General features: G+C 38.2%; 1 protein-coding gene across 50 annotated transcripts; it reads left to right on the top strand.

Annotated features, from left to right (window-relative positions):
* Nucleotides 1-276: 276 nt before the first annotated feature.
* Nucleotides 277-25,578, top strand: znf740a (zinc finger protein 740a). Of its 50 annotated transcripts, none has more exons than XM_037781124.1 (21): nt 279-644; nt 4,263-4,425; nt 4,631-4,813; nt 6,140-6,286; nt 6,954-7,074; nt 7,321-7,404; nt 9,412-9,504; nt 11,306-11,389; nt 11,820-11,909; nt 12,369-12,452; nt 12,611-12,694; nt 13,446-13,529; nt 16,473-16,556; nt 16,890-16,973; nt 17,344-17,427; nt 17,872-17,955; nt 18,601-18,684; nt 19,172-19,255; nt 20,463-20,546; nt 20,953-21,071; nt 22,072-25,578. In XM_037781124.1, the coding sequence occupies exons 2-21, from the start codon at nt 4,381-4,383 to the stop codon at nt 22,243-22,245; spliced, it is 1,980 nt and encodes a 659-aa protein (XP_037637052.1). In that variant the 5' UTR covers nt 279-644; nt 4,263-4,380; the 3' UTR covers nt 22,246-25,578. The 50 variants fall into 50 exon arrangements, with proteins under 50 accessions (XP_037637199.1, XP_037637252.1, XP_037637111.1 ...); XM_037781076.1 differs by having other exon boundaries at nt 280-644; nt 4,631-4,834; XM_037781116.1 differs by having other exon boundaries at nt 282-644; nt 4,631-4,834; nt 9,412-9,495.
* The last annotated feature ends 350 nt before the right edge of the window (nt 25,579-25,928 follow it).

Here is a 25,928-nt window from a genome sequence, read left to right as displayed (position 1 = left end):
TTGTTGTCTTGCATCTGCTACAGACAGGCTACCAGATATATAATATATAATACATGTATTAACAAAGAGATTTTGTGAAAGCATCGCTCTCTGATCTGGTAGAAGAAGATGCCCGTGTCCTCTCCGCTTGAGGAGTCTGAGCTGCTGCTGCTGCTGTGTGGGGGAGTTATCTCATAATCATTTTAGATTAAAAAGGTTAAATATGAGCAGTCATATTGTAATATTTACTATTATTAATCTGGCCACCTCAAACACACAACAGGGGGCAAAAAAGGGGGGCAGCTGGATTGAGCCACAATATGTCTGCACGTCCCTGTCCTCTGTCATCTCAGTCTCCACTCCTTCCTTCCTTCCTCATCTGCGTCTTTTCCGTCGTCGTCTTGAATCTGCTACAAACTGAGACACAGGCCAAAACAAATGGATTAACAGAGACATCTTGTGAAAGCATCTCTCTGTGATATCTGGTAGAAGAAGATGCCCGTGTGCTCCTCGCTCGAGGAGTCCGTGCTGCTGCTGCTGTCTCTGTGTGGGGGAGTAGAGGGAGTGGAGGGCTTCAGCTACATCCTGTGGCGTTTCCTGTGTTTGTAAACTAGAGACGGTCTGGTTGAGAAAACGTCGGCGGAGTGAAGCTGTGAAAAGGAAAGGTAGATAAATATCTTCTTCATGTTTTCCTTTCGATGCACGGTGAATTTTAACTAAATGATCTGCTATTTAATTTGTAAAACATTCACGCTCAGAGACGTTAAAAGAGATGCACCTTTAATATATTACAGAACGTTAACGCTGGCCGTTGGTTGGCCGTTTGGCCGTTGCTAGCTCGCTAAGCTAACAACCGTTAGCGTCGAGAGGGGGAGGCTCTCTCAAACGACGGCCATCACGACAACGTCTTTATCGCTTAAATCTGTATCTTAAACCAGTATTATCACGGTGAAAAAAGATTCATAGATGCAGTCTGCAAGGTAGATATCATCGTGAAAGTGCTGAATCAAACGGATGACCAGGTGGGCTTTAAAAATGTTCCGATTGCTAACAGTTCAGTGGGCGAGGGCGCCAGCTAGCGAGAGGCTAACTAGCTAGCTGAGGTTAGCATTCAACAACGTTAGGTTTGTAGGTAGTGTGAAGGCCAGCTCAGGCACTACCTGTAAAATGACTAGTATGTTCAAAGCAACATTATGTTATGATTATGGTATTTCTTCTGTTTGCAACCAACGCAACAGAAGTCAGTGAAATCTGAACTATGCGACGTGGTGAAGTCTTTTTTTTATTAGCTGTTAGCCTGTTAGCTGTCTGTAACCAACGCCAACGGCCAGAACGACTGTAGCGTTATATTAGAGCGATATATATCTGCCTCCGTTTGACTATCGTTAATAAACTATATCATGTATACTTATGATATACTTGTGTCACAGTTGGAGAAAAGAGCAAACCCTGAAAAGCCATCACAATATAGAGCAGTGTGTTTCTCTGAGTGAATTAATGGGCCTCCTCTTAGCATACTTGTTAAACCCCTCAAATATCTACCCCCTTAATGTAAAGTGGCTGCAGACTGATTTAATATATAGTAAGTAAAGTTTTATTTATATAGCACCTTTTAAAACACACTGTTACAAAGTGCTTCACACACAAGAAGAAACATCAATTAATGATAAAAACAAGGACAAATGACAATATGACACAGAAACAATGAGAAACAGATCAAACAAAAACAGACAAACACACATGTGGATGAGGCCTATAGAAAGGCTTGCCTAGAGATATATAGCTATATATATATATATATATATATATATATATATATATATAACGTTGTATTTTTACAGCCAAGTTAGTAACTTTTAAAATATGCTCTCATTTAGTTAAACAAAAGTTTTGTATACTTGTGCCACAGTTGGAGAAAAGAGCAAACCCTGAAAAGCCATCACAAGATAGAGCAGTGTGTTTCTCTGAGTGAATTAATGGGCCTCCTCTTAGCATACTTGTTAAACCCCTCAAATTATACCTTCTTTATGTAAAGTTACCAGATAAGCATGGCTGCAGACTGATTGAATATATAGTAAGTAAATAAAGCTTTATTTATATAGCACCTTTTAAAACACACCGTTACAAAGTGCTCCATACACAAGAAGAAACATAAATGAATGATAAAAACAAGGAAAAATGACGATATGACACACAGAAACAATGAGAAACAGATCAAACAAACACACATGTGGATGAGGCCTATAGAAAGGCTTGCTTAAAGACATATAGCTATATATATATATATATATATATATATATATATATATAACGTTGTATTTTACAGCAAAGTTATTAGCTTTTCAATTCCCCTTCTAGAGTAAATGTAGAATCACAATCACTCTCAGATTTTTTTTAGGTACCTTTTTAAAATATGCTCTCATTTAGTTAAACAAAAATTGTTTCCAAAGTTGTCCTGTGTACAAGGTGAAAGATGTAATATATATTTTTAATCAGGAATGGCGCTTCCATTAAAAACAACAAACCGACTCACACAAGCAGTTAATAAATTATAACTACTCTTATCTCATTATTTTTTTGCCATATTCTGTATACCTTTTTAAAGCTGTATTGTATTCTTATGACTTGGATGTTTTAAAGCTATGTCCTACATAAACCATAACACTAATACACTTGAATCCCATATAGACATTTGAATCACGTTTCTTTTTATATTGGTGGTGTGATTGGTTGTATCTTATGGTGAGGCAGAGAATGAGGGCTAATATGAACCCTCTTTTTAACCACAGCATGTCTAGTAGTAAAAACATTTCAATGTCTTGATTGATTAACACTCTCCAATCATTTACTGTATAACAACTTTTTTTTGTGCTATTATATATGTTGAATTTTGCTCTGTACTTTAGGAACGTTTTGTCTAATGTCGTCTAACACGTGATGTGTTTTTAGAACTTGTTAATGCATAAGTTTAGCGTTTTGACGTGCTGGAAGTTCTCAGATTTAAGAATATTAGTTGTCTCATCATACTTTAAAAAATTCCATTATTCGTTTTGTTTGTCTGGCTGTGCTGTAGAGATTTTTCCTCCAGATTCTTCCCTTTTGCGAAATTACCGTGCAGTACCCTCTTGTCTTCACGTTTCAACTTGTTTCCCTCATGTCATACAAAAGTACAAATTATTTTAACCTACTATATTACATACCCAGAACATTCAGGTGTGCTTTGTGGTTGGATTGTCAGCATGCAGTTTACTGGCGTGCAAACTAGTGGAGAAACTTGGATAAGTGGTAGCTAGGTAACCAATGGAATATAAAATAATAATTATATATTGTAGGGATGGGGGGAAAAGTATTGCCTTTTTAATGGTTAGTGTTTGGTGTCTATAACTGAATCCGAGCTGGTTCCAGATCTGTAAAAATAAGCATGCTTTTGGATTCCACTTATTGATTTACAGAAAGCAAAGTTTGGTTATGCTTCCATCTGCTTCAGTGGTCATGGTATTCAGCATGAGAAGTGTATAGTTTTTACAATAGAGGATCAGAGCTACCCCTTACAAAACATTGATGAGTTCCACAAAACGATATAGTGATAAAGAAACATGTTATCACTGTGCGAAAAATAAGTTCATTCAGCTGGGAGGTTTGTCTTACCCGAGGAAGCTTTAAGTGTAGCATATAGTGTAAGACTGGACTGTAGCAGTCATAATTTGAGAATGTCAGGCAGATATCGCAGTTCAAGTGGACTTTAAGTTACCCTGCAGTTCAATGAATCTCAGCTAAACAGGAGATTTTATACATGATAATGTTATTAGTGTTTTATTTAAAATATATTTTTCCTGCGTGTCACCCAGCAGTGAAGTAGGTAGGATGTTAAAGTTGTAGTCCCAACCACAACTTGGTTATGGGCAGATCATTTTATTATTCAGAAGCAAATAATTGTGGAAGTCCATCGGTTGCTTACCATGGCCAACTAGGGTAGCTCCAAAAAAGAAAAAAAGCTATACATGCATACAGTATGATTAATCACATTGGCCACAACCTGTAAACTCTGTTTATGGTCAGTTAATGGCAAGTATACTGACTTATTTCTTATAAACAAAATCTACTAACATAGTTATGGAATGAAGAATATTTATGTGTGTTATATTTTGTGATTTTTAAATGCCATTGGGGAAAATGATTGTTAACTGGACTTAATGGAGTATGTAGCCTAATGAGAAAGACAGCGAGTGATGCTGTTGTCATTTAATGCTTGTCTGTTTCATCCACATCCTCCTCTTCCTCAGTTTTAATGCTAGATGAGTGAGGTGGGTGTGGCTTCCCACCAGCCCGACCATCCTGACTGACGGATCTCTGGATGACCTTGTCCCCACCCCTGTCCCTGCGCTCACATACACCACAGCAATGTCACATCTGCCCAGCAGCTCAGTCCGCGACCATATGAAATGGGTTTGTTTTGAGAACACCAAAAGTGGTTACAGATAACTTTCCTTGCAGTCTTGTGTCACTCAGGATGTTGTCGTTGATGACTAGCTTGGCAAATGCCATGTGACCGGCAATATTGTCTTAGCTATAGATACTTTCAAATTGCAGACTGTTCTTAAATGTTTGACATAGCTGGTAAACTGTCGCTCTCCATTGTTTTTCTTCGCAGGCGGGGCTGCTTGGCTGCGAGGCTGTCCTCTCCAGCATGGCCCTGATGCAGGCCAGCTCCATGGCTGCTCCGCCCAAAAAAATGATGGCTCCACTTGGCCATGGACCACCGCAGAGAGAGGCACCTGACCGTGCTCCCCAGAGCCATATGATCCTCCCGTCTGGAATGAGCTGTCCGCCCCTGGTTAGGACCCACTTCGGAAATGTAGAGTGAAAATTGAGATGTTATATGCTACAATTCTAATATTGTATATGGTGTAAACTTGTGAAATTGAAAAATTAAGTGTGGGAGGACTTTCCCTCTGAATGCAGTCATGATGATTTATTCTACTTTAAAACAACCCCCACTTCTACTTAGTAGTGTTTTACTTATAAATTGGAATAGGAATTTATGTCATACATGCTTTTAATAATCACTACCAGGTGATACATAACCTATATATGTATATGTGCCCCACTGGCCTTATACCTCCACAAACATCAGTTTTCTTGTTTATTATTATTTAGATTTGTTTCAGATGAACATAACCTTGCCCTAACCAGCACAGTATATAGATGATATTCCTCCTCCATCAGAAATTATTCAAAATTAAAAAAATTGGGTTACTTAAATCAAGATCCTAAATTTACACAACCAGCCCTATTTAACACTGGCTTCTTCAGCAGGCAGTGGCAAGGAAAATGCACGTGATAATTAATTTTCGTCATGTTCAGATATACTGTTTTTAAAGTGGAAATGAAACGTTCAACCAAGTTAAGCTGGTTTACTAAAGGGATTTCCACTCTAGTGAACTATTATATAACAAACATGACAAATGTCAGCATTTAAAAGAAAAAGGAAGATCCGTTTCATCTTTCGTGGCAAGAGCGCCGCTATGTTGCAGTACTCTAACCTGTGACGTCACGAGGTTGGTTGGCTCGGCTGAGTTACACAGAATACAACGGTAGACACCGGAAAAGACGTAGACTGTGGAGACACGGGACAGAAGAAAACAAAAGAGAGGACACTATTGTATGTAAAGATGAGTTTTACAATGTTAAAACCAAGAACAAAACAGTCGATTTCATAAATTGCCACTGAAATGGAAATCAGAACTCCGTTTCAGCGGCAGTTTATGGACTGTTTTGTTCTTGGTTTTAACATTGTAAAACTCATCTTTTACATCCAGGAGCAATACAGTAGTGTCCCATCTTTTGTTTTTTTCTGTCCCATTTCCCATCAGTCTACGTGTTTCATGGTCTCCACCGTTGTATCTGTGTAACTCAGCCGAGCCAACCAACCTCGTGACGTCACAGGTTAGAGTACTGCAACATAGCGGCGCTCTTCCCACGAAAGATGAAACAGATCTTTTTTTTTTCTTTTTTTTTTAATGCTGACATTTGTCATGTTTGTTATATTAATAGTTCATTAGAGTGGAAATCACTGCTGAACTTGGTTGAACGTTTAATTTCCACTTAAAAGGTTACAGATCTGAAATCAGGAAATAATTGACCTTTTCTGGCTTTACAGCTTATCCGGAAGGAAGGTGAATTCCAAGCTCCCCGCCTGCTGGATGAGAAGGAGATGAGGGCCAACGAGGACATGCAGCAGAAAAAAAAGAACAGGAAATCAGTAACGCCCTGCAAAGTGAGAGAACAAGAAGGAAGGGGAGGGAAGGTCAGTGCCTGTGGTGGCTAAATAGGGAAGGGTCTATGTAGTGAGTTTTCATTTTTCCTCATTACATATAATGCGGCCGTGGCTGCTTGCACACATTTTTGTAAAAGCATTTAACTTTATTCAAGAGCGCCTCACTTGGAGCTTTCATGAGTGCACATTTTGTTTGTGTGGGGGTGGGGGGAGGAGTTCAGGGAAGATGTGGAGGGGGTGGAGGATCTCTAGAGAGGAAAGAGGGGGAGGGGAGCAGAGCGAAGCGGAGCACAATAACTGCAGTTGTGTGCATAACAGGGGGAGCAGTAACATGAGGGCATTAGGCCATTGGAAGGGATTGCGAGGTATTTTTCAATTCAAATGTTAATTACATGTAGTAAAAAACAAAGCATTCACGTCTTCCTGTTAATACTAAATATAATTGGGATTTTAGAGAAGATAAACCATTAAAACATAAAGGAAAAAGTAGGATTTTGTGTGCAAATCATAGGCCTTAGATTTACTGAAATTTTACAGGGGTTTTAGATTTTCATCCAGTTCTGACCACTTGTGGGTGGGAATGTGTTTGTAAATTGTACCATTGTGTTTCTTGTAAAATAATGCACTGTATCAAGTTTGTATTATTAGTGCACTGTGAAACTGGCATTTGAATCATTGTTCCTACTGTCCTCATTAGGGCACAGGTGGAGATGAGAATGGTCCATCATCCAAAGTGCAGAAAAACTTTATTTGTGATCACTGTTACGGAGCTTTTAGGAGTGGATACCACCTGAAGAGACATATCCTCATTCATACAGGTATGGGTCACGCTTGGAACACTTCAGATTTACAGCCAAAACAGCTTTTTAATGCCTGATTACATAAATCATTTGTTGAAAGAGGCCCTGAAAGTTTCAGTTGGAATGAATCTTAAGAGTGTGCAGCAACTGTAAGGTTTTGCAATGGCCTGCTTAAAAACCTTGTTTGGTGATAGTTTTTTTGCCTCACAGCTAATTGGTGGTATCTGTGGGGACTTTGACTAAAACTGGTGCTCTTCGGTTTAGGGGAGAAGCCGTATGCTTGTGCCGTATGTGACATGAGGTTTATTCAGCGTTACCACCTGGAGAGACACAGCCTCATTCACACGGGTATGCGTCCTTTAACCGTACCCATATTACATAAATCAGACTACATCTGTAGTCTTTCTCTTGAATCAATGGACAGATGCTCAGGGTTCATTTTGTCTGTGGACAGTAATTTCCAACAAAGCCACCCCCCCCTCCCCCATCCCCCCCAATCTGTTCACAAAGCACAATATTTGTCTTAACAATATTGGTCCCCCAACACCAGGACAAATTTACAGAAGGCAATGTAATACAGTGCGGTCCAGTAGTCCTGAGTCCACTATTAAAAACGGTTGTTTCAACATTTATGATAAAATTGATGTGTTTTGTTATTTACTATAATCATAGCTTACATTTTGACTGGCATCAGTTGTAGAAATGTTTGCAGTATTTGAGAATCCATATTATTTCCGCGCAGTTTTAGAGGAGATCCCAGAGATGTTGGAGGAACATTCCTCCTTTTCTCCAGAACGCTGTTGATCTGTGGAGGGAGAAATGAGCCTCTCTTGTGACATAAACTCTTATTGCAGATTCAAACTTGGATTCGTCTGTAAAACCGAATCTCTCCTTGGTTTCAACTGTGATACTTTGACTTTGTTTTGCTTGACTCGTTTCGTTGTTAAATCGTTTTAAGGAGTCAAATAGGAGGCTCTTTGTTCATTTGAATTCGTATTGTTCATGCAAATGATGTTGGGTCCTGCAGAGATATCAGCTTGATACACTAGTCTTGATCGTGGTGGTGTGGTCACTTTAAAGAGTAACGACACCCAGGCTGATAATCCTGCACGTTCTGCCATCTAGCAGTTGCTGCATGCTCTGTAAACACTTCACAATGCGCTATTGGGTAATGCTGGATCACAGCTGGTTGTGGTCCCAACACAACAGACCACATCTCACAGCCCACGCTGTTTGACCATCCGACAAGCACTTCTGTTGAAGCATACTGGCCGCTTTATTATTAAAGTCTGCCACGTCCTGGTTTGGATGATTTGACTTTAGAAAATCTTTCCAGTATGCAGTCCCTTTCAGTTTAAAAGCAGATTGGTGCTGGAAACGTTCTGATTACAGCGGAGAACCACTTGGCTCCACAATATTGGTTTCAAAGAAAAACAACATTTGACAAGTTGAAAGTATGTTACAGTTGAAACTCAACGTTAAAGCACCAGCGACACACAGACGACCATATTAATTTGGTCAACACATGGTATTCTCTGTTTAAAAACTAAAATAATTCTCACAATTTATTATTGTGCTACTGTTTGAATATTCCGATTTTTGTTGTTTTTCTCTGTGCAATTCTTAGATCTGAAAATACTGATTTGCATCAGTACCAAATGAGTTATTCTTAAATTAACTGAGAAAAATGAATTATATCAATTACATTGCAAAAATGATGACAACAAACAGTTGTGTAAACAAGACTTTTTAATAGTGGACTTGAAAATGGACTCAAACTTGTGGACCCCAGTGTATGTTTGTGAAAGCCTCAAAGCACAGGCCACAAAAAACATGCAAGATGTATTTGTTTTATTCTGTATTTTATTTTTGTATGTAATTATTACTTTGTCAGTGAAAATAATTGCATGGACATCAAAGGACTATGTTCTTAATTGTTTATAGAAAATGAAAATTGAGGACTTAAGTTTAAAACATATGCATAGTGTCAATATATGCGTTTCACCCTTTCACACCAAATTCTTTGTTTTTCATTTTTTAAGAAGTATGCACTGTGGGTAAGTCAACTTCCAACCTAATCGTTTTTCCAAGTCAGTGACTACTGCCCCAGTATTCACCAAAAGAAATGCACCAAGAGTAAACTAATATTGACCACATCAGTTGGCATAATTTATATATTTGTATATACAGTATGTAATTTTATTCCCACTAGCTTGAGTAAGCAGTTGCTCTTTGTGGCAACACTGCATCTGTTATTTCTGTTTTCCACATAATACATTTTGTGATTTTTCTTTTCCACATTTTCGCTTACTTAATAGACTGAATAGCTAATAATTGTATGCTCTGTGTGTGTAGGGGTGAAGCCGTACGCTTGTTCCATGTGTGACATGAGGTTTTTCCAGCGTTACCACCTGGAGAGACACAGACTCACTCATACGGGTATTTCAAGTTAAGAAACTTTATTTCAACCGGGTAGTCTCATTGAGATCAGATTTCTTATTCAGGAGAGGCGTGAGAACAACCACACAACATAAACAACCTTTTAGGGGTTGATCAGAAAAATCTTGTAAAAATCCAACAATGACCTTTTATATATTGGACAGATCATTAACCTTAAACATAATGTTTAAACAGTATTTCACATATTATAAAAAATATTATTGACTTGAAATAATATCAGTAGTAGACTGAAATATAAGCTAAATAGTGACAGCAACACTGAAATGCCATAGAAAAAGTAATACGTATACAGTATAATGTAATCTTATACAAAAACCCTGCAATAAATCCTGCTGTTAAGAAACATGTAAATCTTCTGTTGAATTGGGTTGACAAAATATAGAAGCATCTTTTTGCCATCCAATACAACAACAGGTTGAATTGTCCCTTACACAGAATGGCTTGTTATTGATTATGTCCAATAATGGGTCATTTAATGTAACACACTGTATGAATAGATGCAAGTAGACACCTGACATGAATTCAAATTGTTCCTGTGGACCCCTCAAAGTGTGTTATCCCTCTTGTACCATCGCTGCTCAACAAAATATACAAAATTATATTTTTCTATGATATTTTTTATTCTCTGAGCATATTGTTACCGGTGCTTTATTGTGCTGGCAGAGCTGAAGAGATAAAGTTAGCTGTTAGCTGTCATACATTGTGTACATAGTAACGTACATTAGTTCTACACGTTTTGTGTATACTGTCAAGTATTAAATGAGCTGCAATATATGCTATATTTATTTTTAATATTATTAATGGGTGTATCCATCATGATTAGGATCCTTTGAAGGAAGTGACACAGTGCCAAAGCCACAGTATAAGAGATAGGGGTGATTGGTCACAATGTATTAAGGACAAAAATGTAATTACGCACACAATTTTTCAGGAGACTATCTCACTCAGGTGTTTATTAAAATGTGGTTGTGCATGGCTTAACTAGAAAGTTCAAATTTGCAAATGAATATTTGTTATTTCAAGTTAATAGTTAACAGTGGGTAACAGTTTGCGTTAATGCCCTCCTGTCTGATCCAGCCATATTGAAGTATCTGATTAACATGGGCCATGGTATATTACGGGAATAGTCCTTTGATGTCCACACATATTTCACACGCAGATTAATGGCTGCACAACTCATGTGTCTTAGCTGTAATTGCCTGGCTTTTTAAATTAATATTTCAATTGTATAGTTGCACAGTTGCGTATACAGATGCTTCTGCTGTGAGTTTATGGCGGAGATCAGATTGGAAGCTTTTTGAAAGTTGAGGCAGATCATCACTTTGGAATGCTAGAAAACAAGCACACTTGTAACACTTCAAAGCAACACACGCCACTATAATTTGAATAAATGTGCGCTATATAGATATCTAAAACAATGTCGACACACGTAATAGTGAACTGTGGAGAAGTGTGCTGACGTTTCTGCCTTCAGCTGGCCAGTGTGATCACCGTCTTAGATGTTTCTTTGCAATCTTGCTGCTGACTTGAATGTCTTGTGTTAAATGTGCTTGGCTTATATCCTGTTGTTGCTTTTGTTTTATGATGTACTCCAGTATAATTTGAAAATGCTCCCCAAAACAGAAGACACTTTTACTAATTAGAAGAAAAACAAATCACCCGTTCGCATGAAGCTTGATTGGAATATGTAATGTTTGCCAGGTCCTAGTGATTTAATACCTGTGAATGATGCTTCCCTTTGATGCTTAAGGAACGTCTTAGCTAATATGTTGATACTTTGTGTATGTAGGGGTGAAGCCGTACGCTTGCTCCATGTGTGACATGAGGTTCTTCCAACGTTACCATCTGGCAAGACACAGCCTCACTCATACTGGTATGCGTCCGCTCACCCTAGCTCATTAGGTTGTGGTGTTTTAGAAGTGCCTTAACTTTTCAACTCATAGCAGTGTAGACAGACATTTAGGGTGTCTTAAATCAGTTTCAAATATTCACATATTCAGAAACATGAAGATGTATCGAGACATGTATTAGGAAAATATGAAACCTAGCATCTTAAGCTCTTGATGTAAATACATGCATACATAGTTGGGCACCTGAATGTACACAACTTATAACCCACTTGTAGTCACAATACACATCGCCATGTACTGCAAAATAAGCATTTGTTTCTCAGGCTGATGGTATCATGTGTAGAAGCAATAGAAGAGTCATTGTAAGGGAAGAGTTGATGGTTATGTGCTGAAACTTTTGACATTTTTTTTTCTGTTTCTAGCTTATATTTACATACTTTCTTGTGTGTGTAGGGGTGAAGCCATACGCTTGCTCCATGTGTGACATGAGGTTTTTCCAACGCTACCACTTGGCAAGACACAGCCTCACTCACACGGGTAGGGGTACGCCCTTCTTTGCTACATTGGAGCTCAATTACCCAGTTTATCTGTCCTTTGTTTATAGAATGACTTTAGTCTGGTTTTTAAAACATTCACTAGCATCAAGCTGTTTTTAACTGTTGGGGCATGGTGGAGGAGAGCATTTCAGTTTTAGCCTTACTCCTTTAGGGCTCTATTTTGGATTCCTCAAGTTAACTCCATTGGTACTTCACTGCAGTTCCTGTAAATTACATATTGACTTGTGTCAAGCAATGTCGGCATTGAAAAGCTGCATTGAGTTTAGCAAAAAAAGGCATTTTCATCGAGGTCCCTCCTTTCTCGCATGTCAACAGATTAGAAAATGTTAGTGTTGCATCATACTGGTGCCATTGCTTTTGGCATGTCTGGATACATAATATAAGTGAGTGTGTGTCCTGATCAGTTTATTGTGTTTTTACAAAATATTTTGCTCTGTGTGTGCAGGGGTGAAGCCATATGCTTGCTCCATGTGTGACATGAGGTTTTTCCAGAGATACCACCTGGCAAGACACACTCTCACCCATACGGGTATAAGTTTTATTTATCCCTCTCACTTGACAATATCTGGGGTTGTGGGCTTGTGCGTAGGCATCACCTACCTGTGAATGTGTGTATGTGAGATGACATATTTTGTGTACATGGTTCATGAGAACTCTTTTCTAAAGTTTGGTACTGTATGCGTTTAGGGGTGAAGCCGTACGCTTGCTCCATGTGTGACATGAGGTTCTTCCAGCGTTACCATTTGGCAAGACACAGCCTCACTCATACTGGTATGCTTGAATTATTTGTTCCCCTTTCACTATGAAACCTTTCATATAAACAATCTGCACATGATTTTTTTCTAATTGATAAGTCCCTCTCTATACAATACCATAATCATGCCATTGTTGATAAATTAATTTCCCCTCCTAAAAAAATGTTTAATAGCATTTTTAGGCTTTGTTGGAAAACTGTCCACAGAAAAAAGTGACTCCCTCTGTCAGTTACCTTGTTTTGTGATTTACACCGTAATGGTACTATTGCATGTGTATTGTTGAGTACTATGTTACATATCCAATGAAAGGCACATTACACTAAAAAGCATTTTAAACGCAGGCATCAATAATCTAAACTGTCAAGAAAATGAGGCTATGTTTCTCAAGACTTTATCAGGCAAATACAAGACTGTTGGGCCTGACTGAATAGTGAAATGGTGCATCTTGAAAAAAAGCTTCAATATAAAGTTAAAATGTTATTTCCACCACCATCAAGAGTTTGTTTGAAGAATTACTGAATGTTACTCAAGCTGGTCCAAACTGCAACATGTAAGCCCCGTTTCTCCTTAAAGGATGATGCACCTTAACTCTTGATGTCTGCGGGTTCTTAGACTCTTTTTCGTGTAATGTCTCTGACAATTTTATCTGTGATATAGCATGCAGTAGTAGACAAGCTGAGAGCATTTCATTATGTCTTTTTAAATCTTGGTGTTCATGAACTTCATCAGTGCGTTGAAATGTACTAATATTCTTGTGCTCTGTTTAGGAGTGAAGCCGTACGCTTGTACCATGTGTGACATGCGGTTTATACAACGTTACCAACTGGAGAGACACAGTCTTACTCATACGGGTACGTCCTCATTCTTCTGAACCTTGACACTCTCGTTCCCTGTCTTTGCTCATGCATGTGCACCACATTAATGTTTACATGGCTGCTTCAAACTCGAGTTTGTATTGCTTTCTGTCACTATATTGATAAGTGCTAATGTTTCATGCAGCATCCACACATAAGCTTCATAAGCACCTGCATAACAATGCCTCTCCCATACTTTGTATATGAAATGACATGATGACAATGGAGCAAAAAATGCCATCACTCATTGGTTTGTAGTTTTATTCAGCTATTTTACTTAATATTGTTAAATGTGTTTAGATTTTAGACGTCTGCAAGTCAAAAATAATTTACATTACGGTAGGGAATCGTATGGAAATCGCAATAAAGCCTACTGCAAATTTCTAATCGCAGGATGAGGAGGAAATCACAATATTTGCTAAAGGGACTATTTGTAACTTTCAGAAATGCTTCTTAACAGCGACACCTGTGGCCGTGAAATCAACGAAAGTCAGCGTCAGGCTCGCGCTTGCTCGCTCTAAATATACCTGAACGAGCATCACTCAAAACAGTGAGGCGACACAAGTCAGCTAAAACCACAATATCACTCTATATTTCGGCTGCTTGGCAGTAATGTTAGCTGACCAGACGAAGGTCTCTCCATGAACATGATTTAGATCTGATCCTAGTGTTGGCTTTTCCTGCCTAAGTGCAGGCTGAGGCAGCGGGGCTCTCCAGCATGTCTCACTGCTCTCTCCGCCCGCAGCCGGAGAGAGCAGAGGAGACACCAGCACCCGGTCGGTAACGAGAAGACAACGTAAATCTTTGTAGAGCTCTGTCACTTCACAAGACACGGGAAACCTCTGTTGGTCTGGAGGAGCTGCAGCAGTTATTTCTGCACAAACGTCCACTGTACATTCACTAGATATTCTCAGAGCTAAACTAACTCTTCTGCAGTGTGGAGTGAACGCGCGTTCACGTCTAGAGGTGGAGCGAGCTGAGCTGTCTGAGTGAAGGCGAGCAGGCAGAGGAGGAGGGTACAGCGGCTACACGCGAACGCGCATATGCGAGCGCGCATGTGTGACGACCCGCTACATTTATGCGCGTACAAAGTTACAAATAGTCCCTTTAAAGGTAAAATGTGTGTCAACATTTAGATTAAATATTGTCATGCTGCAGAGATGTCCTAACCTACACATCATATTCTACAGACTTAAGAAAACAAATTTGTTCGATACAGATCCCCACAAAAATCACATCATAATTACTTTATTGTTTTTCAATGAAAATGAGAATAATGATGTAAAATTATCCTTTCATCTAATATCGCAAGTCATATTGCAATTACAATATCAGTCAAAGTAATCGCAATTAGGTATTTTTTCAAAATCGTGCAGCCTTACATTCTGGACAAATTTCCTTTTCAGACTTTTTTGTATGCGATTCATCACAGGTGTAACTAGAAATTCTACTTTAACACGATACAGCAGCCCAGTAGCTAGATCTTTCTTGACGAGAAACAAAAGACCTTGAGATATTGATTGACTTTTTTAATGTTTTGTTGCTTACATATTTCCAAAAAAACCCAACAACCAGATTCATAAATACATGAAACGCCTAATGGCTGAGAAGAGCATATGAAAATATTTCATAGACACTTTAATTCCAAGACTGATGGTGTCTGTGGCTTGCAGACTTAAAAACATGCACATTAAGAGCTCTTTTTTTTTTTCTATTTTGACACATATTTTTGTGATTGAAGTCTAATAGGAACATTTTATAACACTCCATTCCCTCGTCTGAAAATGTCATATTGACATTATTAATAAACATTAACGCTGCATGGGGAAGTTTCAAACTGTGCCCAAAAAGATAATCACCTAGAATATTAAAAATGCAAGACCTGTAAAAACTGGGTCAAGGAAGGCTGCAGGCGTGCGACTCAGTTTCCAGTTTCCAATTTTCTAGTTATGGCAATTAATATCAAATTATATTATCAAACATTGTGGGGGCTCATTTGATATGAATAGGACTTAATATTTAGTTTATATTTAGGCTAAACGCCACACAGTGATTTTTCTTTTCCTGTAAAAATTCATTAATGCAAATTTAGAGCTGACTGCTCACACAGCTTAGTCATGTCATTTCACATTCAAAGTATGTCGAAGAAATAACATAATCCTCTGTTATGAATAGTTTAGTGTCATTATCTGTCATATTGAAAACAGGTTTTATGTAAGGATATTCTCTATTTTGTTTGCTTTTACAGTACAGTTTTTAAATTTGAAGATAGAGCAGTTAGAGATAGACCGTTAATGGTTTATTTTTGCTTAGATCACAAGCTTTGTATGATGGTTTCAGAGTAGTTTGTGTTAATATATAAAACAGTTTTTCAAGTTAAATGATAAAGAGTTGCTCTGCAAGCAAATGTCCAATCTTAATGTGTTGTGCATAGTTGTTTACCAACTGCCTAAAATTGTCTAACCTTTGCGATCAGCGTTACCAAAACTCAAAGTATTTACGTTAACAAATCAATTCTAGAAATCTGTATGCGGTATGCTGAAATTATATGTTCTCAAGCACCTATTGGCATCGTGTGAAAAACCTGCATTTGTGTTAGTTCGAATGTGCCCGCTAGGGGCCTCAATTTGTCTGGTCATTTTGAAGTTTTTTTAGCTTTGAAAATAAGAAAAATTTGCTTTCCACTCAGGATATTTTCATTTCACCCAATTTGTCCAATTTTTAATTTTGGCCTTTAGCAGTTACAGTTGAACTCAAATCCGATGTGAAAATGTAATTTCCAATTGGAATGAATGATTTTTGAAGCACGCTGGAATTTCCAGTTTTACACAAAGCGCTGATAAGTGCAACCAAACTTTACTAAGCAATTAGTAAAGTTTAACGTCGATCATTTTTGGCAGTTGAGTGTTTCATGCTAAAGCTGGTACTTTGTGTGTGTAGGGGTGAAGCCGTACGCTTGCACCATGTGTGACAAGAGGTTTTTTCAGCGCTACCACCTGGCGAGACACAGCCTCACTCATATGGGTATGCGTCAGCCAATCTTAACCCAGTCACAAAGATTAGGATGCTGCAACACCTGTATGCTTGATCTAGTCTCATATATCTGTATTTATAAAACACAAATTATTCAAGTGTAATATCAAATAGATGACATCATCCTCTCATGTGTTGTTTAGGTGGATTTTAGATCCCTTATATCATATTGTACCTTTTTTTTGTAAGTAATTTTAGGGAATGACATTGGTTATTAACCACCGATATCAATTTAGAATAAATTATAGATTAGGGGTACAGATTTATTTGATCTATCCTGGTGGCAGAGACACAAAAATAATTCTCTTGATGCTCTGCGTTTAGGTGTGAAACCTTATGCTTGCACCATGTGTGACATGAAGTTTTTTCAGCGTTACCACCTGGCAAGACACAGCCTCACTCATACGGGTATGCGTCCGTGCACCGTGCCCATGACATTCACTGTTAGAAATCAGCGTGGACATTTCATTTTTGTTAGTTTCACTTCAGACATACGCCTGTTACATTTAAGGGAAATGTCAGTATGAAGTTTTAAGAAGGTTATCTAGTCTGGTGATGTTGGGTATTATCAGTTGAGCAGGATATTTGATGTTTGTTGGTAACTACAACACTACGACATGGATAAAAGCAATATGAAGAAAATATTAAAAAAAAGTTTTGTGTTTTTTGCATGAATTGGCAATTGTGTGGTTAATAACCAATAGCGTATATTTTAATTCCTGAATTAAAAAAATGGAAATTGAGGCAAAGTAATATAATACTGCTACTTTGCATTTAGGTGTGAAACCTTATGCTTGCACCATGTGTGACAAGAGGTTTTTTCAGCGCTACCACCTGGCGAGACACAGCCTCACTCATATGGGTATGCGTCCGCCCACCTTACCCATGTCACTGAGATCAGACTGTAATTACATTATGTCAGATACAGAGTCAGCCATCTAAGGTAGTTATCAGTACTCTCTTAGATCATCTCTTGATCAAGCCTACCCTACATTATGTGTGTAAATGCAACATTAAAGCAAGTCTTCATGTGTAAAGAGATACAGGACTGCAACATCATCAGCTCATGTGATGTGTTAAGTTGTGGATTTGAGAATTGGTTCATAACAGTTTGATGTATTATTTATTGGATTTGGAGGAAAAAAACAATAATTAATTTCTTAAAAAAGGGACATTTCAAAACGATTGAGAAAAGTGGTAAACAACCCATCAATCCTGATTTAGATATTTGAAGTACATTGCTTATTGATGGATTGTGAACACACACAAAAAGTCTGAAAATAATACCATAATGCTCTGCGTTTAGGTGTGAAACCTTTTGCTTGTACCATGTGTGACATGAGGTTTGTTCAGCGTTACCACCTGGCGAGACACAGCCTCACTCATACGGGTATGCGTCAGTGCACCTGCCCTTCTCACATTTTGTAGGCCATTATTACACAGTCTGTATTGTGCTAATATCAGCAGCACAGACACTTTCAACACAGATGTCTTATTTTAGAGGTAGCCAAATCAGTAGCTGTTTGTAAATGTATTTGCGTTAAATTTCTGTAACCTTTAGTCTAAGTACCTTAATGTAGTTCACTTACAATGATAATAATTGATGCCCTCTAGAACATTTAACATCTTTTAATGAAAATTAACTAAAAAGTAAAGGCCAGAAATAATGTTTGTTCTTTTAAAAAACCCTGGTAAAGCAAAATACTCTGTTAATATTAGCATGATTTAAATCCTACTTCAGTAAATAGGCTATTAACACAAGATACACTAAAGTGAAGGCATTGATTTGAGTGCCTCCTGACTGTAATTGTAATTCTTTAGAGTAACATTTGCAGAATACAAATCTTTTTGATTGGTGATGTAGCTGAAATGGTTAGTTGTGTAGCTATCTTTGTTTGAAACATGAAGGAAATAGACATCTTTTTGTTTTTGCATGAATTGGCAAATGTGTGGTTAATAACCAATAGTTTAGGTATTTATTCGTAAGGAATGGAAATTGAGGTAAAGTAATATAATATTGCTACTTTGCATTTAGGTGTGAAACCTTATGCTTGCACCATGTGTGACAAGAGGTTTTTTCAGCGCTACCACCTGGCGAGACACAGCCTCACTCATATGGGTATGCGTTCGCCCACCTTACCCATGTCACTGAGATCAGACTGTAATCACATTATGTTAGATAGAGGGTCTGCTGTCTCAGGCTATTATTATTATTATTATTATTATTATTATTATTCTGTAAAAGTAACTAGTTGTACTGACATGTTTCTTGATCAAGGCTATCCTGCATTATGTGTGTTAAATGCAACATTAAAGCAAGTCTCTACATGTAAATAAATACAGGACTGTGACATCAGCTCATATGATGTGTTTAGCTGTGGATTTTAAATTTGATCGACACAGTTTGATGTATTCATAATTGGATTTTGGAGTAAAAAACAAAAATGCATTATTTATTTTTTTTAAAGGAAAATTTCATATAGCAAGAGAAAAGTGTTTAACAACCCATCATTTGTAAATAGATGTTTAAAGTACAGCACTGATTGATGGATTGTGAAACAGAAATTAAAAGTCCTGAAAATAACGTATTGATGCTCTGCACTTAGGTGTGAAACCTTTTGCTTGTACCATGTGTGACATGAGGTTTGTTCAGCGTTACCACCTGGCGAGACACAGCCTCACTCATACGGGTATGGGTCCGTGCACCTGCCCTTCTCACATTATATAGTTCACTATTTTTACTCTTCATAGTGCTAATATTGGATACCTTTGTGTGGTTACAGTCAGAAGAGTCAGAACGTGTTTTTGTTTTTTTTGTAGGTGCTCCGGTTAGCTGGTGTTAGTGAGACATTTAAATTACTAGTATTTACTCGTGATCTCACATTTACTATACTTGAAACTAGGTTAAGTTATTTTGCAAAAAAATAATGTTGCCCTCCAGACTGTGTGAATCTTCATTCATTATCTTGGTTGAGAAAAATGCTTGCTAGGCGTTAGGCATAGGTGTAAATGCAATCTGTACACAATGACCACATTCTTGAGAAAATCCTCCTAGCAAGTTGAAAGGATACCTAACGTAGGTAGCGTTGAAATGCCATTTTCCCCGAGCCCTTCTAAAAACGTTTTCCCACATGACCTGACGTAGGTTGCTGCATGATGACACTGCCACATGTATAGTATATATACATCCTTATGGTCAGTGTAGTAACTTAGATGGCGGCCATCATGCTCCCAGTTTGGACAAGCAGACAGGAATACCGGCATATCAGCATAACTGAAAAGCACAAAACTAAACAAATCTACAGTTCTTCTGTATCATCATAATAAAAGTCTTACAATATCTTTTATCTCTCTACAGCATTTTGAGAAAAAAGTAAAATAAAAGTAGACGATGGCTTAAGGAAACTTCATATCCAGTAATAACAGGTCCGGATTCAAACTCAAAATGTTAGATACTTACTGCTAATTATTTGTTAATGTCTTTTGTAGTGCAAATATATAGGCATACCAGATCGAAGGTGAGAGGATGCTGAAATAGTTGTTGTTGCAGTGTGAAGTGAGGATGTTACTAATGTTTATTCAGACAAAGCATACAGTGATTGGTGATAAATGTTATGACAGACACATGTGACAGATGTTGTTGTTTTTGCTTTTGAAACCAGACAGGTTTAACTCCAAATTATGTTAACATCTGACTCTATTCACAGTTTAACTTTTTAGTTGCATGTCTGAACATTTCAACATATTCTCTAAAAAAAAGTAAATGAACATTACATACAAAGAAATGATGAGGTGTTATCTCTGTCAGTGTTTTAGTCCTAGTGCTAGCTTGAGCTTGAAAGTTGTATTTCTTGCACTTGTGGGTGGTAGGGCTAATATATTGCTCTGTGTGTGTAGGGGTGAAGCCGTATGCTTGTTCCATGTGTGACATGAGGTTTATTCAGCGTAACCACCTGGAGAGACACAGCCTCACTCATACGGGTATGCGTTCCTTTACCGTACCCTTGTTACTGAGAAAGGCTCTGGCGCTTCCAACAGAACGAGGTCACAACAAACTCGAGTTTGGATTGTCAAGTCATTTGATGGGATGTTGAACCAGCCTCAAAAATATTTGCCCCAGTTTTTGGGGCCCACTATGTTGCGTAGATCTGGGCCAAGAAAACACAAAATTCCACTCTGATCTACACATAATGAGTTGATGACGAGGCCTTTTAGAATGTACATTTTCAGATGCTGAAACTACACTGTTGAATTTTACAGATTTTTGTAAGTGTTGGAAATATATTTTGCAAATAAAAAAAGATTAGTAAGTGAAAATTGCACCCAGTTTTGTTGGTACAAGACGCTAAAATTGATTCATTGACTGTGTATTTGTGTGCTCTTTCAGGAGAGAAGCCATTTGCTTGTGACATGTGTGATATGAGGTTTATCCAGCGCTACCACCTTGAGAGACACAAGCGTGTCCATAGTGGGGAGAAGCCTTACCAGTGTGAACGGTGCCAGCAGGTATGCACGAATGTAAACAAAGCAATGTGACCCAAATGTTACATTACAGTATTCATTTGTGGCTCAAATTCATTCTTTGTGTCGCATTTGGATGTATAAAATGTGCAATATGAAATTTTGTGATTTTTCAAAATATTTTTTTTTTTTCTTGTTGTTTATAATTATTGAAACAGGGGCCCAATTCAGACCTGGCATTAACATGCATCTTGGGTGATTCGATCACAAGTGGACAGCTCTAACTACGTCAGTTCACACCTGGCATTAGAGTGCGTCTCCACATGTGCCTTGAGTGACCGCTTGTGAACGGATCTCACTTCCCCGCTATATATGCAAATGAACACGTACATCATTTCCAGTCGCAAAGACCAAATGCAATGTATTTTTTATCCAGTTTGTGTTTTGAATAATTTAATTACTTACTCTTGCCGAGCAAATGAAGCAGTTAGCTAGCTATGGACTGAGAAAAAAAACATTTAATTCACTGTGCCGCTCAAAGGCTACCGGCAGCTACGGCAACTTTTAAGGTGGAATGTTACTCAATGCATGAATCGTGAATCGATCAACACACCTTAAATGTCAATATGACAACTTTGACCATTCCACTTCTTTTATTGGCTTTCTTGCATGACATACGCGTTAGTGATGATTGGATCTCCAAGCACTTAAAAAATTGTATATGAATTCAAACCGTCATTATTTATTTTCAAACCAACAACCTTGGTGAGGTGCTTATTTTACTTTTGTACTTTCGTACTTGATAAATGAAAACATTCTTGGCAAATGCTTTCGCTTTCGCCCGTCTTGCGCCAGTCCAAGAATTTCACTTCTAGCGGCACAATACGAATGCCCCCGGAGCTGTCCACTTGTGATCGGATCCCCCAGGATGTATGTTAATACCAGGTCTGAACAGGGCCACATTTACCCCCCCACCCCACACACATGAAATTGAATTACTAACTAGTATAATTACCAAATAATGTCCAATTTGTGTGTTATGAAGAACTTTTCAAGGACAGACCGGCTGTTGCGACATCGGCGGTTGTGCCAGGGTCGCGGCGTAGCCAAAGTAGAGAACCAGCCATGCTGCGAACCACGCCCATACCCCCAAGAACCCCCACCCGCACCCCCAACCTGGAGTCCCCTGCACCCCCCTCCAGGACGACTGGCGGTCTGACATTCCACCTTCCCGACATCCACCACACCGCCAGAGACGGGACAAGCCACAGGGTTTCTTCTTCTTCTCAGCTCTGCGCTGAGTGACGCCACACTCTAGCACAGACTGATCTTGCAGCTCCAGTCTTGGGATTACTAATGACAGAGGGACATTTGTGTTTTTGTTTTTGTTGACTTTTTACTGTGTTTCCTTTTCTCCCCCATTTTTTTAAAAGACGAGACTTTTCTGTGATGAACAGTTGTCCTGTTTTGTACTTAATCTATTTGATTTTTGCAAAAAAAGAAAAAAAGTTTTTATTGTTGTTCAAAATATATCTGCATTTGGTGGTACTCGGGAAGGGCTGTGGGTATTGTTTATCCTGACGTGTTAGCATCAAAATGGGATGAAGTGGTGAGGAAAAAGTATTTGAGCTTCTTTCTAATTTTTCCTCATGTGGCCCATTTTGACTCAAAAAGTTTGTCACTTAGGTCAGAATTGATAAAACTGAACTTTCCTTCCAGGTAAAGCAAGGAAACCCACTCTGTTGACATCTCATGTAGACCAGATCTTGCTTGCCAATGTCGCCAACATAGTGCTAAGCATTAAGACATTTCACTGAAAGCAAGATCTGGTCTAACTATGATTTGAACAATAGGATCCCTGAATTTATCAACATAGGAGGTACAGTTTTAATGCTAACTTTGTGTAAATAATTGAAAATGTTTATTATTATTTCACTATGGGACTTAAGTGTTGATTTCTTTTTTTTCTTTTTTGGTGCACAAAATGGGCCAAAAACAAACTGATCATTAGAAATTGGTTCAAATACAGTCTGTTCCACCTTTTCAGTGAAATCCTAAGGAAACCCTGAATAACTTTGTGAGTGTTTATTTAAAAAAGAAAAGAAAAAAATAAGTAATATCGAACAGTGCTTCATAACTGTAAACCAGGACTTCCAAGAAGTGGATGATTAGAGGGGCAGCCTGCAGTTGACTGGCTCTGTGTCAGACATGAAGGGATGGGTCACAGGAGTATCACCTGTGTATCTCATGTTGTGTCGTGTGTGACGTTGCTGGTGACTCAGGAAATGGCACAGGATGGCAGCCTTGGCAAGTCGTCCTCCCACACTTACCGAGAGTCCTGCTATTGTAAGTTCAGCTGTGTATATATACAGTAAATAGGCACAGATGTCCAGTACGTAACAGAAAGGTGTCTCTCCCTGCTCTGTCCATAGATTCTGGTCTAAAATAGCACAGGTTGGCCACTTGAAGTCCCATTATGTTGTTTGTACAGATACTCTCATCGTGAGATCAGCGGGGGTATACAAAATCTTGTGGCCTTAGTGTGTTTTTTTTCTTCATTTGCCTTTTTTCTCAACAATTTATTATTGTGGATCAGATGTATTTACTAAGACGAGACAGCCTTTCATCATCATGGTGTGTTTTTTTTTTTGTTTTTTTTTAATCCTAAAGCTGTCATGGTTACAGATTGTTGATGGCTTCAGTGGCGCTAAAACAAAACTAATGTGTTCTCCTGTCGAGAGAGGCTGTCTTTTGATGATGATAATGAATATTTTGGGTCATTGTTACTGATTACAGTGTAACACAGTATGTAATCCTGAAGGAGCCCCCGGGGAGTTTGACAGGGAGTCGTCGGTAGTGCTAAATTGTTTCCCCACTGCAGTGCTTTGGCTGGTCGCACACCATAGCAGAATCAGCACTTGCTTGACTCTACTACACACTAACAATTGCCTTTTTTATCCAAATATTATGTGGTTGGTGTGTAATAATGGATGTCTGTCATGTCATTGGGTTTAGCCTTAAGTAAGTGCTGATACACAAATAATCATTGTAGTACTAAATGATATTGTAACAAACCATTTTGTTTTTACCTATGATGAACTTTGATCGTACTGTGTGGAAAGTCTTTGACGGTCGGTCAGTCAGCAGAGAGCCGGATGATCAGGGCCACTTTGCTGCCTGTTGAAAAAAAGTTTCTCAAACTTGATCCTTTCTGTGACTGGTGAGCTATAGTGGTTGCGTTGTCGTAGCTGTTCTGTTTAAGCCAGAAATGTCAGCAATTTGGTGGTAGGATTAGTCTGCTGGCTGAACATACATGTACATATCGAGACATCACAACTGTTCTTTGATGGCCAGAGCAAGAAACCATCATGGTTGATTTCAAGGGACAAGAGGACTTTTTTAAAATTCACATTATTTAAAGGTCCAGATAAGATTCAGTGAATGTGGAGATGGAATCTCAGAGCGCATTATCTGATTTCTGATTTCGAGGATGAACAGATGTTTGTGTGCGATACAAATGAGATGCAGATTACTGAGTTAAGTGATATTTTACCAAAAGTATTATTGGGAAGATTTCTCTTAAATGGTCCATTGATATCAAGGCAAAGTTGTGCAACGGTTTAAGTGTGTAGAGATGGGTTTCAGTGTTTTGATCAGATTAAGGCAAACCCAGTGGCAGCAAAGGAGCCAAGTTTGAGAAATGCGTTCTTTAGCTCTGGAAACACTATTCCAAATCTGTGGAAGGGATACTGCTGGTGCGAGCACATACTAAAAAGGCTAAAGGGCAATACAGTATATAGTTGACATCACTTGTTAATACCTTTTTGTCTTTTATTGTTTTTAGTATTATCAATCTCATTGTTAAAATGCAATAGAATCCTTGAGTCTCAGATCATTTGTTTATAAGTTTGAGGTTTAATTTTTCAGACGGATCCGAGGGTTTATTTGTCTGAGAGTTTCACATCACATTTTGATGATTGTTTCAAGGACCTTTTTTTATTCTGATGAAATTGTAAACACTGGAGTGAAAAGGAAAAAAAGACAAAAGATATTTTTTTCCCATCAGACTGTGCTAGATTTTAGGTTTTAGACAAAGCCTATTTCTCCTCAACTTGACACAGAAGGTGGACAGAACATTTGGATCAGTACAGTTGAGAGCCCAGTATGTTTGGTAATTTTGACATTAGAGACAGTAGTACCGCAAGAAAATGTTTTCTTTCTTTATACGAAGTCCCTGGTATTTGTAGTAAATTATATTGATAATGGTATTAGATGAACAACAGCATAACAGTAGCTATCACAGATTAGTTGTTTTCTTTTATTAGTCTTGCATGCAGAGTTATGGTCCTCAGTTAAGATAGGATCTTGATATTGATTATTTTGTGTAGGAAAATGAGTGCATAAGAATAACTTCCTAAAAAAATATGTTACAATGATTATTGTAAAATGGGCTAACTAATATGTACCCTTGTGATCCAATTAGTTTCAACTATATGAAAATCAGAGGAGAGGCTTCTTACTATTATGCTGAAATAAAAGAATTTGTAAAGGACTTTTTGTATGCTTACTGGCTGTGTTGACTTAATAAGAATCCATCAGGTTTTATAAAGCACTTTTCAAAGTTCTCAAAGACATTTTACATACTGCAAGATGAAAATAAGGAAACAAAACACCAATAGCACTGCCATTGATGAAATTACTTAGGGGATTATTAATGGAGTTGTTTGATTGGACGATTTTGGACGCGCTCATTAAATATTCATGACGTTTCGACGACCAAGAATGGAAGGCGGAGCCAAATCGAATCTTGCTGACGTCATAGAATAGAACTCTAGTATAGAACTAACTTTTTAGGGCATAGTCTAGAATCCAGAGCAGAGGAGTCCAGCAGAGAGAGACACA

The sequence above is a fragment of the Sebastes umbrosus genome, chromosome 1 (genome assembly GCF_015220745.1).
Source record: "Sebastes umbrosus isolate fSebUmb1 chromosome 1, fSebUmb1.pri, whole genome shotgun sequence".
Taxonomy (NCBI): domain Eukaryota; kingdom Metazoa; phylum Chordata; class Actinopteri; order Perciformes; family Sebastidae; genus Sebastes; species Sebastes umbrosus.
The sequence above is the reverse complement of the archived record's forward strand: the minus strand, read 5'-3'. Positions and strand labels throughout refer to the sequence as shown.

Excerpts from the sequence above, each read along its gene's own strand:
- znf740a (XM_037781076.1), top strand. The coding sequence starts at position 4,381 with ATGTCACATCTGCCCAGCAGCTCAGTCCGCGACCATATGAAATGG. Across the intron at positions 4,835-6,139 it reads TTAGGACCCACTTCGGAAAT|CTTATCCGGAAGGAAGGTGA; the intron begins GTAGAGTGAAAA and ends CTGGCTTTACAG. Across the intron at positions 12,453-12,610 it reads ACACACTCTCACCCATACGG|GGGTGAAGCCGTACGCTTGC; the intron begins GTATAAGTTTTA and ends GTATGCGTTTAG.